Here is a 21,002-nt window from a genome sequence, read left to right as displayed (position 1 = left end):
TCTCGCATGTAATCATTCTCTCGTGGTTGGCAGCCTTGCTGCAAAATTACCCATTGTATCTTTCCAAGAGCTTTTAAGTATGTGTGTCTGTGGCAACCATTGCTTCAGTATCCAGCACTTTGCATTTTCAACGTCTCTTGCTTGGACAGTTACGAGTATTGATGAGTCTCAGAATTATAGGAAATATCTCTCTCTTTGGTTCCCCATCTTCACCTTGGAGTGCAGCCTTGCATTTTCAAACATTTTGCCCTGTCTCAGTTCAAATCGCAAAATTTCAGTCAGGAGAAAGTTGAAAAATAAAATTTTCAAAGGTAAAGAGGCATAGCCTCGTAACAACCTCATTCATGATTTTCTTCAGATATTTGGCAAACAAATCAGAGCTGCATATTCAATTTAGAATACTGCAGTGACATGTGCCCCTGTGCTCATTTTACAGGTGGAACAAGGACTGATTTTGTGGCCCAATATCCCAAAATGTCAGAATAAAGTGTGATCTCATAATGGGTTGGATAACTTTTCCGATTAGCAGAGACGGTTGTGTAGTGGTATTGTCACTTGACTCGTAATCCAGAGACCCCGGGTAATGTTCTGGGGTCCCGGATTTGAATTGAATCTCTGAATTGGTGATCTCTGAATTCCAGAAAAAACCTGGAATTAAAAAAATCTAATGATAATATTGAAACCATTGTCAATTGCCATTAATTCCTATTAGGCAAGGAAATCTGCCACCCTTACCTGGTCTGACCTAAATGTGACTCCAGATCTGTGGTTGATTCTTAATTATATGACATGCTGCTATACCCTTTAGAGAGAATTTTCTCCAGTTGATTAATTGCCTGGGCGGCATGGAGTCACAGTGGTTAGCACTGCTGCCTCACAGCACCAGGGACCCGGGTTCAATTTCGGCCCGGATGACTGTCTGTGTGGAGTTTGCATTTTCTCCCAGTGTCTGCATGGGTTTCCTCTGGGTGCTCCGGTTTCCTCCCACAGTCCAAAGATGTGCAGATTAGGTGGATTGGCCATCCTAAATTGTCCTTATTATCCAAAAGATTAGGTGGGGTTACTGGGTTGCGGGGATAAGGTATGGCTCTTTCAGAGCGTTGGTGCAGACTCGATGGGCCAAGTGACCTCCTTCTGCACTGTAGGGAGTCTATGAATTGCCATTCTGAATAGCTTTTTAGTTTTACCTATCCGCTGTTGCCACCCAGAATTCCAGTGTAATTCCTTATGAATTTTCCCACCAGTCTAGCTGTTCTCCAGCACATTGTTTTCTTTCATTTTGCTAATTTCAATTCATTTATTCTGTGACTGGAGGAGAAATTTGACCATCAGCAATAATAGGTGATGAGTCGATCAAAGTTGCTCACAACTGCCTTTTAAAGTCACAACCAGAAGAACAGAAAGTCTCAACCTAGTTGTATTTAGAACTCGGTTACGCACACTATCTTCAGCATTGCTCCATGAGCATATCATTCATACTTTATTTCACTACCACAGGTTCAGTCACATGTGCTCCTGATCTGTTCCAATGTCCCAACTCTCACGTTTGTCTCCCAAAACATTGGCTTTGTGATGGTGATAAAGATTGCCCAGATGGAAGCGATGAACTCTCCACAGCTGGTTGCAGTAAGTAACGCTGTAAACAATTGTCTTGATTTATTAAGGCACACTTTATTCACAACAATTATACAGTCGGACCAATGGTTTCTGGAAATGAATGAGTGAGTGAGTTCAGACAGACCTGCTGCAAACGGTAATTAGTTCGTATGTGTGGTATACAGCATAGCATTTTGTGATTTGACCCTTGTGCAAGAATAATACTGGGAAATGGTAAAACTGTAAACCATGTAAAGAATGTTAATTGAAGGCATCAGATGAATGTTTACCCCTTTAATTCAGTGACACAGGAAAGGCTTAGGTTGGAGATTATAATGGGGTAAATTTACAACTTATTGCTCAGTTATTCAACTGAAATGGGAATTTAAACCAAAACATGAACAATCAATGGAAATGAAAATATAATGGCTCCTTTAAGGCATGGTTGATGCATACACTACAGTCTTATACCCCGACTGAAAGTTTTAAATCTCCCTTATCGAAAATTCACTTGGTTCTTTTACTGGAGCTTGCCTTTCAGCCATCTTACATTATCTCAGCCAAATTTTTATTTTTTATATTTAAGTTTTACAAACCAAAACGATGGGGAAGCCCTGTCAATTAATTCTATCACTGAAATTTGTTAGCTAGCTTTACATCATTAATACATCTATAATACGTGCAGCTAAGCAAGAGTTATTTATTAGTCGTTGGGTGGATATTATGAAATGACAAAGTCCATTAACATTGCAGCCAAAATTAATCTAAATAGTGGCATTGTCAATAATGTCAATAGTGGCATTGAGTGCGACCTAAGTTATATCAAAAATGCTTGAAAAAGAACAGGGCATTGATTTAATGCCGCAACTATAAAATAGCACGAAGAACTGTGCTTTATTTTGTTTCATTCTTTCATGAGATGTGATAGTCACTGGCAAAGCCAATATTTGTTGTCCATCCCCAATTGCCCCTAAGTAGGTGCCTTCCTGAATTGAAGCACAGAGGTGGGAGCCTAGAAGTGGATTCAGTTCCTGAACTGAAGTTACGTTTCACAATAATTAACTTCAGGCTCGGAGGCAGAAATTCTACCATTAAACCAAAGCGGAGAATAATTATTTAAAAATTATAATTTTTGACCATTTTGCTCCATGTAACAATTTCAAGTTTCTCAATTTTGTGGGATGAGATACTAAAATTTTTGATTACTTTTGTAATTAAATATACTTTCAGTAATTGTGTTTTAATGCAGCATTAGTTCACACACAATTTACTATTTTATGTTTGCAGTCATGTTTAAAAAGAAATGCTCTGACCACATTAATGGTGCCATATGCTACTGCAAAATAACTCCAACTTGTATAATAACATTGACATGCGCTTATCAACTTTAATTTCATATGTTGTTTCTCCTTATTCTAGCACACAATAGCACATGCGACAACAAAGCTTTCATGTGTCAGAACAAATTGTGTGTTTCACAATATTTTGTCTGTGACCATGATGATGATTGTGGAGATGAATCTGATGAACCTCCAGAATGTGGTAAGTATAAAATATTTCTAATATTGAAATGTTGATTGTACTCCAAATTTGATCAATTTTTTACTAATGCTGATATTGTCCTCAGATAATGTACTCAGGGGCTGTGATCATACACAAGAGTAAACAATTGTAGATGCTGGAAATCTGAACTTAAAAATAGAAATAATGGTGGTTCAGGCTTTGACAGAGTCGATGCAGAGAGGATTCGTTCTCTTGTGGGGGAATCTAGAACTTGGAGGCACAATTTAAAAATAAAGGGTTCCCATTTAAAATGGAGAAATTCTTTCTCTCAGAGGGGTGTTATCCTTTGAAATAGCAAAGGCTGGGTTATTGAATATATTGAAGGCTGAGCTAGATAGAGGGTGGATGTCACGAAGCACACTGATGTTATCTGTGAGGGTATCACAACTTGACCGGTTTGTCGGGGTGTAATAGTCTAACTTTGTTTAGGTGTGAGGAGACAAGTGAAACCAAAGTGAGGATAAACAACCCAGTTGTTGTGTAATATTTATTAAAGAATATTTATTAAAGTAAAGACAAATGCACACAAACAGGACTACTCCACTCTACAATAATTAAGGTATATTAATTACTAAACACATGCGCACAGTTTATGTCCCTTATTCCTAAATATATCTACAATACCTAAACTCTGTAAGATTCCCCTATCCCCAAACAACATCCAAATTAAATGAATCTATAAGTTTAAAAAAAAGCTTACAGTTGCCAGGGATGATTTATCTAGCCTGTAAACATTTTTTTACGCGTCCGGTAAAGACATTTAAGCTGCCTTTATGAAGGTTTTCTGCACTGCCTTGGCTCTAAGACTTTGAGACTGTTACATGTAAAACTTAGTCTCCTGCTACAGACTGGAAACCAGATTTTAGGCTGCTTTGTTAGCTGGAAAACTGGCTTCTCTGCTTTCTGAGCCTGCTAAGTGTTAACTGATCGGTTGAATACTGGCTATTGCTGTCTCTAGACCGAATTCTACCTGTTGCTTGACATCTCGCATCCTATTATGTCTTGGTAAATTTGTTTTACTGCTGTTGCTCGGCACATTTATGACAGTGGAATTTCCGTTTTGAGACTTAAGTTCCATAGCATAGACACAAAAGTGAAATATTTCCCGCTGTGGTGGCCGGTACAAAAACACACTAGTTCCTCCAACCCCAACCTCATTAATCATGCAAATGCATGTTTCATATTGTATTCAGTGGTAGGGCAGAACTGGATGGTGCGTAGTCTGACATTGTGCCTGAATGCCATATTGAAAAGGTGGCCAACATCACTGACCCACCATTGAAGGAAGAAGGTGGAGCTCCTGAACATGAAGACGGCTATCCGGGGGTACTCCAAGACCATAGATCTATGATCTATGATTAATGAAGATACCTATCCATGTGTACTCTGAGACCAGAGGCTTGACTTTCGGAGAATGAAGATGGACCTCCTAGAACATTCTTGGACTGGAAGGTGGACTCACTCTCGAACACCTAATCTGGAAGGTCCGCCTGCAATTCTTCTCCAACCCACTACTGTGGTGTTCCAGGGCTCTGGATTGTTGGCAGCGTCCATTCTGAACTCCGGAAGCTGCCCCAGGCATGGTTTAGATGAGTCCTGACATCTGCACGCCATGATGTCTTGAACGTGTTTCTCCCCGCTGACACCTCTGCGAATCTGTCCTTCATCTGCATTCTATTAATGGGGTGCAAATGAGGTTCATACCAGCCTCAAGCAATTTTTCTGATCATGGAGGATCCCACTATAAATTCATGCCAACCTGAAACGGATTTCTGGGCCTCCCGCCATATTCTCCCACCATGTCTGCCAATGTACACGCCAACAGGAACTTTGCCCATATCTTTGAGCGCCAATGGAATCTAGGTTATGGAGGGTCTCCAGGAAGGTGGTGTTTGGGAGAATGTTACTCTCCGAAGAATAATCCAAGTTAAATTTAGCAAGTAATTAATCAATCAAGATCCAAGGGCAACCAAGGTTGGATGTTGAGTTTTCAAAGAGTTTAAAAACAGGAAATCACATTGCGAGTCCTACAGCAAAAACATATGACCATGACAGTGAGCATGATTCTAGATTGTGCAGGATGGCCGGCAGGCAAGTCAAGAACATCTCTTTATCTCTTCACTTCTCTTTTTCGTGCTCATGTCTTCTCAAGTCGAAAAATGAAAATCGCTTATTGTCACGAGTAGGCTTCAATAAAGTTACTGTGAAAAGCCCCTAGTCGCCACATTCCGGCGCCTGCCCGGGGAGGCTGGTACGGGAATCGAACCGTGCTGCTGGCCTGCTTGTTCTGCTTTAAAAGCCAGTGATTTAGCCCAGTGAGTTAAACCAGCCCCGTGTTGTGGAATCCCTCGGGTGTGTTTGTCTGGGATCTTCCCTCAAAGACCTTGGGCGAAATTCTCTGCAGACCGTCGTAATGCCGATTTCCGGCGAGCAAAATTGGAGTAGATGACTCCGGCGTGGGGGCCTTCTTTTAGGCGGCGATTCTCTGTTCCCGGAGGGGCCAGCAGCTGACTGACGCGATGCGCGTCAGTTTCACCAGCTGCGGAAGTGGTGAGACCCGGCGTTTTTTGGAGGAGGAGGAGGAGAGAGACTGACCCGGCATTTGGGGGGTGGAGGGGAGGAGGAGAGAGACAGACCCGGCATTTGGGGGGGGGGGAGGAGAGAGACAGACCTGGCATTTGGAGGGGGGCATGTTCCGGCATTTGGGGGGGGGGGGGGTTGCGGCATCGGGGGGGGGGGGGGGGGGTTCCGGCATTTGGGGGGGGGGTTGTGGCATCGGGGGGGTTGCGGCATCGGGGGGGGGTTGCGGCATCGGGGGGGGGTGGGTTGCGGCATCGGGGGGGGGGGGGTTTGGGGGGCAGTGGCGCACAGAGAGGGGGGGCGACGGATGCCCGGGGCCAACGCACCGTCCCCCTCCCTCTGAAGGCCGGTACCCCACACCCCCCCCTCTCTCCTCCTCCCCCCCCTCCTTCCTCCTCCCCCCGCTTCCTTCCTCCTCCCCCCCTTCCTTCCTCCTCCCCCCTTCCTTCCTCCTCCCCCCTTCCTTCCTCCTCCCCCCCCTTCCTTCCTCCCCCCTTCCTTTCTCCCCCCCTTCCTCCCCCCCTTCCTTTCTCCCCCCCTTCCTTCCCCCCCCCTTCCTTCCTCCCCCCCTTCCTTCATCCTCCCCCCCTTCCTTCCTCCTCCCTCCCCTTCCTTCCTCCCCCCCTTTCTTCCTCCCCCCCCCCCTTCCTTCCTCCGTTAGTGGGGGGGGGGGTGCGGCGTTAGTAGGGGGTGGGGGGTGGGGGGTGCGGCATTGGAGGGGGGTAGGGGTGGTGAAGGGAGTAGGGGTGGTGAGGGGAGGGGGTTGGGGTAGGGGCAGCTGCGTGCAGAGGGGGGGCGACGGTGCGTTGGCCCCGGGCATCTGTCGCCCCCCTCCTCTGCACGCCGCTGCCCCTACCCCAACCCCCCCTCGCCACCCCTATCCCCTTCACCACCCCTACCTCCTCCAACGCCGCACCCCCCCACCCCCCACCCCCCACTAACGGAGGAAGGGGGGGGGAGAGGAAGGAAGGGGGGGAGGAAGGAAGGGAGGAGGAGGAAGGAAGGGGGGAGGAGGAAGGAAGGGTGGGAGGAGGAAGGAAGGGGGGGAGGAGGAAGGAAGGGGGGAGGAGGAAGGAAGGGGGGGAGGAGGAAGGAAGGGTGGGAGGAGGAAGGAGGGGGGGAGGAGGAAGAAGGGGGTAGGAGGAAGGAAGGGGGGAGGAGGAGAGAGGGGGGGGGTGTGTGGTACCGGCCTTCAGAGGGAGGGGGACGGGGTGTGGGTACCGGCGTTGAGGGGGGGGGGGGACCCGGCGTTGAGGGGGGGGACCCGGCGTTGAGAGGGGGGGGTTGCGGCGATGAGGGGGGGTTGCGGCGGTGAGGGTGGGGGGTTGCGGCGTTGCGAGAGATGGGGGGCAGCGTTGGAGGGGGGTAGGGGTGGTGGGGAGGGGGGTAGGTGTGGTTGGGAGGGAGGTAGGGGCGTTGGAGGGGGGTAGGGGTGGTGGGGAGGGGGGTAGGGGTGGTGGGGAGGGGGGTAGGGGCGTTGGAGGGAGGTAGGGGTGGTGAGGGGGGGTGGTTGGGGTAGGGGGCAGCGGCGTACAGAGGGGGGGGCGACGGTGCGTTGGCCCCGGGCATCCGTCGCCCCCCCCTCTGCACGCCGCTGCCCCCAAACCCCCCCCGATGCCCCCCCGATGCCGCAACCCCCCCGATGCCGCAACCCACCCCCCCCCCGATGCCGCAACCCACCCCCCCCCCGATGCCGCAACCCACCCCCCGACACTGAACGGCGTCAACCATCATCAATGGTTGACGCCGTTTTAAAGCAACTGTGATTTTCGCCGACGTGACCCATGGCCACGTCGGCGGGACTTCGGCCCATCCGGGCCGGAGATTTGTGGCAACTAAAAAAAAAATGAAATCCCGCCTGCGCCAGCTGTTTTCAGAGGCTGCCGGCGGGATTTGCACAGCGCCGGTTTTTGGCCGGTCAGAGATTTAAAAACCCTGCGGGAGCGGGAATAACGCCGCTGCCGGCCGATTCGCCGACCCTGCATGGGGTCGGAGAATTTCGCCCCTTTTCCACAACCTACTATAACTATCCTCCCAAAAGCTTCCTACTTCACACCTTTTCCAGGGTTGATGCCTGGATGAATTAATACCTTTGGTCTTATTAAGATTTGTTTTATTTCAAAATAACCTATGGGTCATCAAGTTCTTTGTCTAAACTTTGGGATAAACATCTTGCCTAATGCTGTCAATCAACTGTCGTTGCTCTTTTGGACCTTCAGATGTATTCTGGCCACAATCTTAGCTTATCTTTTCTTTGTCGCTTCTCAAACTGTCTGTCCCGGACTAGTCTTATCCTCCCCTTCATTCCATGTCTGGACATAATCTTCCAAAAGGTTTATTAATTTTGCTATCAGCTATTTACACCTCGGTTCATATGACATCCCCTAACAAGCATCAACACAGCCATTCAATGCAGGTATTATTACCCTTTATCAGCTAGTGAAGCAAACTGTGGGTCATTGCAGTCACATGTGATGTTCCTGCACTGCTGGATATATGTATTTCAGCGAACAAGATGAAATAAAAATCTTCATATCACTTGCTATCTTTTCTAAATATGGCCTTTTATTCAAACTAGCCAACCTTGTCTGAGAGTAATGAATTTTCAAACCTGCTTTCCATGAAACCTTAAGCAATTTCTAGTAAAACGAACTTAATACACTGAACATAAAAAACTTACCCACTACTTTATCTGTTTCGAGCTAATATATATATATACACGTACATTCAAACTACGTTCCAAATTTCTAACCATTTCTAATGAGGAGAAATGTCTTTACTCAGAGAGCTGTTAATCTGTAGAAATCTCTTCCTCAGAGCTGTGCAGGCTGGGCCATTGAATGTTGAACACTGACTTGGATAGATTTTTGATCTACAAAGGACCCAAGGGTTATGGAGTGTTAGCAGAAATGTGGAACTAAGGATATAATCAGGTCAGCCATGGTTTTATTCAAAGAATAAGAGGTAATTTCATTGAAACTTATTCTGAGAGGATTTGACAGAATAGATGCTAAAAGGCAATTTCCCCAGCTAGAGGGTCAAGAACCAAATGCAGGATAAGGGATCGGCTATTTAGGACGGAGTTGAGGAGAAATTCCTTCACTCAGAGTTGTGAATCTTTCAATGCTCCACTCCAAATTGCTGTGGATTCTCAGTTGTTGAAAGTGTTCCTGATATCAATAGATGTTTGGATTCCAAGGAAATGAAGGGATATGGGAATCAAGCAGGAAAGTGAAGCTAAGGTTAAGAAGGAGGCATGATATTCCCTGGATTCAGGAAGGGTTCCGATGGATTGGAAACACTCTACTGTCACAGCCCTATTCAAAAAGCGAGACGCAAAAAGTAGGAAACTATAGACTGGTTAGCTTGAACTCTGGTGGGGAAGTTGCTGGAATCAATCATCAAGGACGAGATAACCGAACATTTGGAAAGACAAAGCTCAATCCACCAGTGGCAGCATGATTTTATGAAGGGTAAGTCATGCTTGAGTTCTTTGAGAACATAACCAGCAAGGTATCTAGACTTCCAGAAGGTGTTTGACAAGGTGCCGCACAGAAGACTGATCCAGAAGGTGAGATCGCAGGGATCATAGAATCCTTACAGTGCAGAAGGAGATCATTCTGAAAGAGCATGCCACCCAAATCCACTTACCCATTCCATCCCCACAACCCCTCAACCTAACCTACACATCCCTGGACACTAAGGGGCAATTTAGCATGGTCAATCAACCTAACTTGCACATCTTTGGACCGTGGGAGGCAACAGCAGATCCCAGAGGATACTCGCACAGACCCGTGGAGAATGTACAAACTCCAGGCAGGTCATCAACCAAGGCTCGAATTGACCCCTGGCCCCTGTCGTTGTGAGGTGGCAGTGCCAGCCACTGTGGGATTGGGGTAGAGTACTATATTGAATTGAGGATTGGCTGAGTGACAGAAAGAAGAGAGTCACGATACATGGGTCCTTCTCTGGCTGGAAAACTGTAACTAGCCGGGTGCCGCAGGGGTCAGCACTCAGACCTCAGCTGTTCACAATCTATATAAATTATCGGCAAGCAGGGACAAAGTGTAACATAGCAAAATTTGTGAATGATACTAAACTAGGCAGGAAAGCTGGCAGTATTGAGGAGATAAAGATTTTGCAGATGGATATAGATAGGCTCGAAGATTGGGCCAAAATGTGGTAGCTGGAGTCTAATGTAGGTAAGTGTGAGGTTATCCAATAAAAAGGTACGTTATTATCTAAATGTAAAACAGATTCAAGATGCATCTGGGAAGAGGGATCTGGGTGTTGTTCTTGAATCGCAGGAAGTCGGTATGCAGGAACAGCATGTAATAAAAAAGATAAATGGAATGTTAACGTTTATTGCAAAAGGACTAGAGTATAAAGTAGAGAAGTTTTGTTACAATTGTATAGGGTATTGGTAAGATCACATCTGGAGTATTGTGTTCAGTTTTGTTCTCCTTACTTGAGGAAGGATGGGTGGCATTGGAGGCAGTTCAGAGGAGGTTCACCAGATTGATTCTGGGGGTGAAAGTGTTGACGTTTGATGAGAGATTAAACCATTTGGGCTTTTACTCACTGGAGTTTAGAAGGATGAGAGGGGATCTGATCAAGGTATATAAGCTACTATGAGGCATTGGTGAAGTAAACGTAGACCAAATGTTCCCCCTTGTGAGGAAATCTAGAACAGGAGGTCACAGATATAGGTTGAGAGGCAGTAGATTTAGAACTGAGATGAGGAGGAACTACTTCTTTCAGAGGGTGGTGAATTTATGGAACTCACTGCCCCATAGTGCGGTGGAGTCTGAAGCATTACATAGTTTCAGGAAGGAGATCAATATATTTCTGATTTTTTTTTTAAAAATGGGTTAAAGGGGTATGTAGACCAGTTTGGGAGGTGTATTTGAGACGAGGAAGAGATCAACCATGATCTGATGGAATGGAGGGGCAGGCTTGAAGGGCTGAATTTCCTACTTTTGCTCCCAATTCCTATATTGAATGGTGGAGTAAGCACGCAGGGGCCAATGAACTTTTCCTGCTCCTATTTCTTACCTTCTCATTTCTTGCTCCTCGAGTCCACATGTCTGACTTATTTATTTATTTGGCAGTTGGAAATGTACCCCTCGTTTATTTATGTTCCAACATATATTTTCACAGTTTCGAGAGGACAGCCATGACATTCAATAGTATCTACTTCATCAGAGTCTTAGGGACACATCTTTTGGTCTCCAGATTGTTGCAGACTAGACATATGACTTAAGTTACTCACTGGGACCCTGTGGAACACTTGATGTGTGAACCAATGTGGGGATTGCCTGGGAAGTTTACCCCCTGCTGGGGAAACTGAATAGCTAACAAAACTCACCAATTAGTCAAACAGATTTTTCAAAGCAGCTAAACAATGTCCAACACTTGTGAAATGATTAGGCAGACTGATTGCAGCCAGGAGCTCATAAACAAACACTCTCTTCAAAGCAGCTATGGAAACAAAATCAAACACTTGTAAAATAATTAGGTTGTTGGATTGCACCAAGAGCTCATAAAATTCCCCAAGTAATCAAACAGACTTCTTGGCCAGGATTCTCCCCTACCCGGCGAGGCGGGGGGTCCTGGCGTGATGGAGTGGCGTGAACCACTCCAGCGTCGGGCCGCCCCAAATGTGCAGAAGTCTCGCACCTTTAGGGGTCAAGCCCTAAGATTGAAGGGCTAGGCCCACGCCGGAGTGGTTGGCGCTCCGCCAGCTGGCAGGAACGGCTTTTGGCGCCACGCCAGACGGGGCCGAAGGGACTTCGCCGGCCGGTGGAAGTCCGTGCATGCGCCGGAGCGTCAGCGGCTGCTGACGTCATCCCCACGCATGTGCAGGGGAGGGGGCCACTTCCGCCTCCGCCATGGTGAAGACTATGGCGAAGGCGGAAGGAAAAGAGTGCCCCCACGGCACAGGCCCGCCCTCCGACTGGTGGGACCCGATCGCGGGCCAGGCCACCGTAGGGGCATCCCCCGGGGTCAAATCACCCCGTGCCCCCCCCTCCCCCCCCCCAGGACCCCGGAGCCCGCCCGTGCTGCCTGGTCCCGCCGGTAAGGTCGGTGGTTTGATCCATGCCTGCGGGAGAGGCATGACAGCGGCGGGACTTCGGCCCATCACCGGCCGGAGAATTGCCGGGGGTGGGGGGGGCGCCGACTGGCGCGCCGCGATCCCACCCCCGCCGAATATCTGGTGTCGGAGACTTCGGGACACGGCGGGGGCGGGATTGACGCCGGTCCCTGCCGATTCTCTGACCCGGTGGGGGGTCGGAGAATCCCGCCCAATAAGTATCATTTCAACAAATGAGTAGATCGAATATATAAAAGCAATAAGAAAAAAGGTTAAATATTCACACATTCTTCTCATACTTAGCTGTCTTTTCACTCTCTCCTGTGTTGGGATAGATGACAGACATAGTTTCAACCCCCTCATTTAAGATTTTGAATTCAAATCCATTACACCAACCAGAATTAACACTGGAGTAAGTCTCTGATGAAATGGCTGTTTACTAAAAGTGACAACTATAATGATTTTAAATGTACAGCATTTATGAATTCAATTTTTTCACACACCATTTCTAACAAACTCTAAACATTGTGCCTTTTAATTCATGCGATGAACTTACTTTTGAATTCATCTGAAGACTTTTCCACATTAACAATGTTGATCTTTTACTTGATAGTTTGCCTTTAGGCAGAAATAACTGTATTGCAAACAAATTGTTTAAGGCCTAGTTACCTCTTCCAAACACAGCACTGTCATAACTCACCTTAATGAGTACAGATACAACTTGCGCTGCAGCATTTAATGATAACTGTGAAGTAGGCAGTGCTATTTTATTTGGATGGTAACTCCTGCCAATTATGAAAGGTACAGCAGGGATAGTTGTGAATGTGCACTTGACTCACACTGCAGCCGCCAGTGCATGCACAACTGTTCCTGACCCCTGCAGCAGGAATTGTTCCAAACTAAAATTACTGTCTGGTTTTGTGAAGCTGCCTATTTATATCACCATTATGTCCACACTGCGATTGATAATGGATTCATTGTTCAAGCTCTGCAATGATATCAGGTGGAGAAATGACTATATCTACAGAGGGATCAAACTCCACAGAGAACACCAATCAACTTGCTATGATCCATAATAAATCAGATCTCGTAAACAAATAAAATAAATGAGTTTATTCGAGTACAATTTTTTCCCCCAGCCTGTTCAAACTTTGTGCAGGGAAAAACTGACAACCAGATAGCTAATTCGGATGATAGTTGGACTTTTAATTTCAGGGATGTTGTTTCAAATCCTGTGCAAAGTAATTCATTTATTCTCAAATTTTTTATTTGAGAAGATTATTTATTAATTTTCAACCAAAAATATTACAATTAATTCTCCACCGTTTCTAAGTTCATTAAAAGTTGGGAATCTTGGGGCAGCAGGGTGGCGCAGTGGTTAGCATTGCTGTTTCAGGGTGCCGAAGTCCCAGGTTCGATCCCGGCTCTGGGTCATTGTCCGTTGGAGTTTGCACATTCTGGGCGAAATTCTCCAACCCCACGCAGGGTCAGAGAATCGGCCTGCGGCGCCGATATTGCCGCTCCCGCCATGTTAAAGATTCACCCACCCGCCATAAAACGGCGTTCTTCAAATCCCGCCGGCCGCCTCGGATAACGGCCGGCGCTGGCGGGATGCCATTGTTTTTTTAAGCTTTTTTATTCACCGGCCCGGATGGGCCGAAGTCCCCCACGTCGGCGAAAATCAAAGTAGGTTTATAACGGCGTCAACCATTGACGATGGTTGACGCCGTTCAGTTACCTACATCGAGTGCGGGGTGGGGGGTGGGGGGGTGGGGGGTGGGCGGGGGGGGGTGGGGGGGTTAGGGGGGGTGGGGGGTGTTGGGGGGTAGTGGGGGTGGGGGGTAGAGGTAGGGGGGGTGGGGGTAGGCGTAGGCGGTAGGGGTAGGGGGGTAGGGGTAGGTGTGGAGGGGTCGGGTAGGGGTGGGGGTAGAGGTAGGGGGGTAGGGGTAGGGGGGTAGGGGTAGGAGGCAGCGGCGTGCAGAGGGGGGGGCAACGGTGCGTTGGCCCTGGGCATCCATTGGATGGGGGCATAAGCAGATCTTCCTCGAGGCTCCCCTTCCTCCCAGCTGCCTTGTCTTTGTTTGAGAGAGAGAGAGGGAGATTGTGGGGACAGACAGAGAGAGAGAGACAGAGAGAGGGAGTCCCATCCATCCTCTGGCTGAGAGCAGGGCTTTGGTGAGTATATTGCAATCCGCCTAAACCCAAGAATATTGCCTGGTTAGAATTCAGAGGGAAATGCTGGGATCCCGGGGTGGGAGTTGTGTCTGGATTTGTCTATTGTTGCTTCAGCCCCTGCGATTTCAGGTCAGTTTCACAACAACAGGAAAAATGCGCGGAGAGGGAAAAACTTTTGGCAAAGTTTCTGGGTTCTGCCTTTATAATTCACAGCGCAGAAAGGGTTCTTTCCGGTCCGGCCCATGCGCGGACTTCCGCCAGCCGGCGAAGTCCCTTCGGCCCCAGCTGCCGTGGCGCCAAAGGCCTTTCCTGCCGGCCGGCAGGGCGCCAACCACTCCGGCGCGGGCCTAGCCCCTCTAGGTTAGGGCTCCTTTGGGGCAGCCCGCGCCAGAGTGGTTCAGGCTACTCCATCCCTCTGGGACCCCCCGCCCCGCCGGGTAGGGGAGAATCCTGGCCCAGATGCTTATTTTGCAGAACAAACAGTTGGTAAATAATAGACAAAGTGGATACCAGAACTTGCAGCTGGTTAAGGACGGACTGCACAGTGTTGTTAGTCTATAGAAAGCCAAATTGTTTGTTTTAATGCACCAGCTGACTTTCTGAAACTGACGGAGATTGACACTATGTATCTGCAGGAAGTACTTCCCCTTGTGTTCCCTTCCTATCTACCCTATCTATATCCCTCATAATTTTGTACACCTCACAGGTGCGCCCCCCACAACCATCTTGCTGTAAGGTGAACAACCCCAGCCTAACCAGCCTCTTTTCCCATCTGAAACGCTGCAGCCCAGGCAACATCCTGGTGAATCTCCTCTGCATCCCTTCTCGTGCAATCACATCCTTACTATTGTGGGGCGACGAGGGCTACACATTGTACTCCAGCTGTGGCTTAGCGAGCATTTTATGTTGCCCCATCATAACATCCTTGCTCTTATATTTTATGCCTCAGCTAATAAAAACCAGTATCAGATATGGCTTTGAAACCACCTTAACTACCTTCCCTGCCCAGCACACACCTTAACACTTCGCAGCCATTTTGATTCTTTCCCCCACTGTGAATGCCCCACCCCCGTCCCCAACACACTCATTGCTGCTGTTGGACCACATTTTCAGGCCTCAGACTGGAGAAAACTGCCCCTCCAATCAGAGACTGGTTCTTTTGAACATTCGTTATTGATTGGCTGACCAATATTCCTAGCAGCAGCAAATGCAACAGAAAAATGTGGCGGGATTCTCTGTCGGCAGGATCCTCCGCTGCACTGGCAGCGCACTCACGCCTGCAGATTTCCCGATGGCGTGGGGGTGGACACAATGGGAAATCCCATTGGTTGGTTGCCGGTATGGAGGATCCCACTGCCAGTGGGGCATGCCACGCCAGAAAATGGGTCTGGCAGGACGGAGAATCCCGCCCGTGGCTTTTGATAGGAGGAAAAGTTCTTTGAAGATTCTTTGAATTCACTCACCAAAGTTTTGAACATGGCCAGATTGGGAGGTATGACGGACCGGGTAGTGGCCCACTGGCTTCATGTTGGATAAGCATGCTTTAAACTCTCCCCACCTCAAATCCATGGTTCTGTCCACCTTGCAGCTGGTGTAAACCCAGCAGCTGCTAAGGTATGGCTGCCTCCATGAAAATGAACAAACCTACCTGGGACAGGCGATCAGTGAACTCACAATGCTGTCAAATGCTTCTTTAATATGACAGGGAAGTCCCAGTGTCCGCTGTCTCGCCCCACCCTTGTGAAAATAGGCAAGTGGAGGAACAGGGGTGGTACTTCCTGGTGCGCTACTCGTTGGCCACTTTTTCTGGCCCAGCTCCATTTTTTCCCAATCCGACTTATGTAAATCCACCCCTAAGGATCTGTTTGATGATCATTATTATGGCACTATTCCACTTTTTAAAGGAAATTTGGAAATGGATTTACATGTGATTCACTGGGGCCAATGGTAAGATTATCATTCAGGTCAATTATTTAAATTATTACAGTATGGGTGGCACGGTGGCACAGTGGTTAGCACTGCTGCCTCACAGCGCCAAAAACCCGGATTCAATTCCGACCTTGAGTGTTTGTGTGGTGTTTGTACATTCTCCCCGCGCCCGCATGAGTTTCCTCCCGCTGCAATGGTTTCCTCCCACAGTCTAAAGATATTCAGGTTAGATGGATTGGCTATGCTAAAATTTCCCCTTAGCGTCCAAAGATGTCTGGGTTAGTTGGGGAGATGTCTGGGTTAGTTGGGGTTACCAGGATAGGACAGGCGAATTGGGCTCGGGTAGGGTAATCTTTCAGAGGGTCAGTGCAACTCGATGGGCCGAATAGCTCCCTTCTGCACTGCAGGAATTCTATGGATTCTGTGACATTTACACCAGAAGTCCAGGCAACCATGTGCAAAATATAGTCAATATTAAAATTCTGCATCTATATCAATTATCAAGTAAAATCGAATCGTTTGAATTAAGCACAAGTCAAAGAATTAATACATTTTCACTGTACAGAAATGAAATTTGAGTTTCTTTCAAATTTAATATTACCCATTAAGATTAGCTAAACCTATAAACTTCTTGGAATTTAAACCACCACACACCCTCTCATTATCTGTAAGTGTTTCTTATCCCTCAGAGTGAACACTGTATGTATTCACCTTGGGGAACCTTTCAAAACAAATCCGCTCGATGTAAATAGCCTCTCCGATAGCGCTGCAATTGATTTAATCTGGAGAAGTTACAGATTTACTCATGATGGAATCTATTCTTCTCTCTGACACACAAAGAATTTGAAATTGAAAAGCACCTAGAAATCAAAAATATAATTAAGAATAGTCAGCATGGATTTCATGCTTAGTCAAGCTTTGTCGTCATCCTTTGAAGAATAACAGAAAGAGTGAACAAGGAAAAGACAGCAGATGTAATATATCCGGATTTTCAAAAGGACTTCAATTATGTGGCACACAGTAAACCAGTGACCCAGGTCAAAGCATGTGGAGTCAGAGGGCAAGTAGCAAAATGGATTGCAAGCTAGAATAGAAAAGAAAAAGTAGGAATTAAAGGTAGCTAACCAGACTGGCATACAGTGGGAAATGGTGTTCCACTCATTGACCCGAGGGATATTGTTTTTCACAATTTGCATGAATAATTGGGACTCAGGAATTAAAAGTAAATTTGAAGAATTTTCAGACACATTAAATCGTGAGTATAAAAAGTGCAAAGGAAGATGGTAGCAGAATACGGGAAGACATTGATAAACTTGCAGAATGTGAATGCAATTGGCCAATGATCACAGATTGCTTGGATAATAAGAGCCTTAATCGAACAGAGGAGCAAAAGGGTCAAGGGAGACAGATATATGAATCACTAAAATTATAGATGCAGGTTAGTAATGCCATTAACACAGCAAATCCTGCACTTTATTTCATTTCTAAAGGGATGGAATTGAAGAACAGAGAGTATATTTTAAATTTGCTTTGCACCTTGGTAAGACATGGACCTTGGCGCATTGCGCACATTTCTGTCTCCATATTATGAAAATTATTTCTGAAGAAAACATTCCCAAGGATGATTCCAGCATGGAGAGGAGATACTAATCAGTGAAGCCTTCAAAGGTTGCAGGTCTCGAAAAAAGAAGGCTAATAGAGGTCTTCAAGATTGTGAAAGTGATTGATAGAGTAGATATAAAGGAAAGGTTTCCACTTGTGAGTGAGTGCAAAATTAAAGATCATGGTTGTAAAATAGTCAACAATAAATCCAATAAGAAATTCAGGAGAAACCTATTTAGCCAAAAAGTAGATGGAATGTGAAACATGCTACCACAAGAAGCAATAAATGCAAATATTACAAATGCATGCACGGAGAGGCTCAGTAAGCACATGAGGGAGAAAGCAATTGAAGAATATGCTGACCGGGCTGGATGAGGAGTAGTAGGAGGAGATTATTTTGGAGCCAGTTAGTTCAAGTGACCTGTTTCTGCCCTGTCGAGTCAATGCATTTTGGTAATTTATTAAACCATTAGAAACAAGTCATTCATCATTTATATCCTCAGGTTGCATTCATAAAAAAAGGAAAAGTTAATGGTTAATCTTTAGTACTGTTTGGGCAGGAGACAGTTCCTGGGGTGCAAACGGATGAGAGAGGATTCTGCTCACACTGCTGTTCAAGATCTGGCAATCCCTCAGTACCTTCACTCAGCCAGATCATTCAGTCATGTTACCACTTACAGTTCAAACTGCAGTGCTCACAAATCTATCATCAAGTCTAAAAAATATATAATTAGCCCATTGAGGCTGTTCCAAGGAACGTAAGAATTTATATGGCCACAGGAGACCACTGCAGTCCCTCCGGTCAATTCCAGTGCCCTCAGTTCCTTTTGCAAATCGAAAAATCTACTCCATATGGATTCCACTCAATGGCTCTGTCATGTGTTCCTATCAAAGCAAATGAAATGGCATTTAATATTTATTCTTATACAACTATATTCACCTTAGATTATTTCTGTTGACATTATTAAACACATTCGTGTAGATCTAGATGTACTCTTATCAAACCTCATTCCTAACTGAACACTCATCCAGTTCCTGTTTAAAATGCTAGTAAACACAAGACAAACTGCTTTAACTGGGAATCTTTATTACGTGTCTATTCCTCTGTAAATGCGCAGAAATTGTTCTGAGATCAATTCTTGTTTGTAATTGTTAGCTTATACTAATATCCACTAGCTCTTTATTCATAGTCCAAGTTCAGGAACTAACCTGCATCTAAACATTATCAGTTGCTCTCAATATTTTAAAAAGTTCAATTTTTAAAATACGCAGAACAGATATAACAATAACTTTAATTGATCCACCACCTTTTAATATAGTAAAGTAAATCAAAATACTTCAAATGAATGGAATCACCAACTGTCTATGCTTTTTTTTTCATAATTTAAAGCCTACATTTTAGATTTATATCTTCTTTCACACATTCAGTTTCTCCAGTGCTCTTGTGAAGGTTTGTGCTTAAACCTGCAAATAATTTTTCAGACAAGGCCCATCTGTGCAAGGTTAAACTAACATGTTTTCACTTACAGTCAAATGTTCTTCCGATGCATCATTGTATTTGATTAGCCTGGTTCATAATAGCTGTACACGGTCTGGATAATTTCATTAATTGGTAGATTTTCAAATTATCGTTAATTTTCATTTTTCCTTTCTTTCCGTCCACTATAATATAATAATAATCGCTTATTGTCACAAGTAGGCTTCAATTAAGTTATTGTGAAAAGCCCCTAGTCGCCACATTCCGGCACCTGTTCGGGGAGGCTGGTATGGGAATTGAACCCGTGCTTCTGGCCTTGTTCTGCATTACAAGCCAGCTGTTTAGCCCACTGTGATAAACCAGCCACTATCTATATCACATTGCATCCACTCATTAGTCCAGTTTTGTTTTTAATGATACCAGTCTCCTTTATCACCATTTCTTGACCAAATAGCATGGCATCTTAAGCAAAGTTTATACACCACAGAAAACACTACCTTAAGTTTACAAAGAACAATTGTAAAGAACTCAATGACCTCCACCCCCAGATAGCTTTTCCCATTTACTGGAATGCCACTGTATTCAATCTAATTAGCAAATAATTATGCACAATCTAATCCACTTTGTCTGATGTGTAATTTTATCCAACAAAGTTAGTTATCATTGTATCTGATTTTTTTTGTTGGAAGTGCGAATGGCCAACCTGTTCTTGTCTTTGACATCTTTGAACTGTTGGAATCTTCTTTCAAAAATCCTTGGTGTGCCTGTGTTCCAGGCCTTTGCAAGGCTAAATGTTGTAACTTAATATTGCGATTGTGATATCTGAAGCATGTCATGTTGAGTTCATAATAGAGTTTATCCGCTGTTTAAGAGGGCATCTCCATCAACTTCCACCAACCACAAGTTGAGTTGATACTCCTGCACACTGTTCTATTCTCAGGATCATCACAAAATTTAAAGCAGGCTCGCTGATCTCCATTGGTGAAGCTGACTGATGTGGGAACGGAGTTTAGCTGCAGTGTCGTAACATGACAATCATAATAATAATCTTTATTAGTATCACAAGTAGGCTTACATTAACACGGCAATGAAGTTACTGTGAAAATCCCTTAACCGCCATATTCCGGCGCCTGTTCGGGTACACGGAGGGATAATTCAGAATATCCAATTCACCTAACAAGCGCGTCTTTCGGGACTTGTGTGAGGAAATCGGAGCATCCGGAGGAAATCCACACAGACACAGGGAGCACGTTTAGGCAGTGATCCAAGACAGTGATCCAAGTGGGAATTGAACCCAGGACCCTGGCACTGTGAAGCAACAGTGCTAACCACGCAGCCTTGTGGAAGCAGGCCCACCCTCTTTTGGCCTCGATCACCTTCCATTGATTTTCAGGCTTTCTGCTATAAAAATACAATATCTCTTCATCACCATATAGTCAAGATGGAAATTAGGAACACTGGAATCCAAATATGTGTGGTCATATATTGACATTGTGTGTCAGGCATCAATAGGAAATGATAATGGACATGGATGCTGCAGAGCAAGTCCCAACTCACTCTTCTATCCCCACCCAATGCAGTTCCACTGGAAAAGTGATAGAAAGTGGTAGAGGGAGTGTGAGAAATCATGCCTCAAAATATAAGGTTTAAAATGACACATCTTAAAATTAAAGTTCAACAGAAATTATTAATTTTATTGTTATGCCAGATAAAGATTTTTATTTTGTGGATTTTTAGTATACAAAACTTGCGGTCCACATGAGTTCCGTTGTGCCAATGGAAGATGCCTTATGAATGCAGATTGGGAATGTGATGGGGACTTTGACTGTCTTGACTATTCAGATGAAGCACCTAAAAATCTGAAGTGCGAAGGAACAGGTAGAGTTTATTTTTATGCTCCTTGTTTTATTGTTACTTATAAATGACAAGGAGATAATGTTTGACTGAAGATTCCTGATGGATTGGATTCACATTTCCCAAAATAAT

At 45.5% G+C, this 21,002-nt stretch overlaps 1 protein-coding gene across 1 annotated transcript in view; it reads left to right on the top strand.

Annotated features, from left to right (window-relative positions):
• The window catches only part of LOC119962094 (low-density lipoprotein receptor-related protein 1-like), a 2,271,162-nt gene that overhangs the window by 1,940,950 nt on the left and 309,210 nt on the right, over positions 1-21,002 (top strand). Inside the window, 3 exon segments of the mRNA XM_038789946.1 lie at positions 1,498-1,626; positions 3,016-3,138; positions 20,754-20,894. Coding sequence (XP_038645874.1) covers positions 1,498-1,626; positions 3,016-3,138; positions 20,754-20,894 — 393 coding nt within the window.

This window comes from Scyliorhinus canicula, chromosome 2 (genome assembly GCF_902713615.1).
Source record: "Scyliorhinus canicula chromosome 2, sScyCan1.1, whole genome shotgun sequence".
Taxonomy (NCBI): Eukaryota; Metazoa; Chordata; class Chondrichthyes; order Carcharhiniformes; family Scyliorhinidae; genus Scyliorhinus; species Scyliorhinus canicula.
This window is presented reverse-complemented; position numbering and strand designations above follow the sequence as displayed.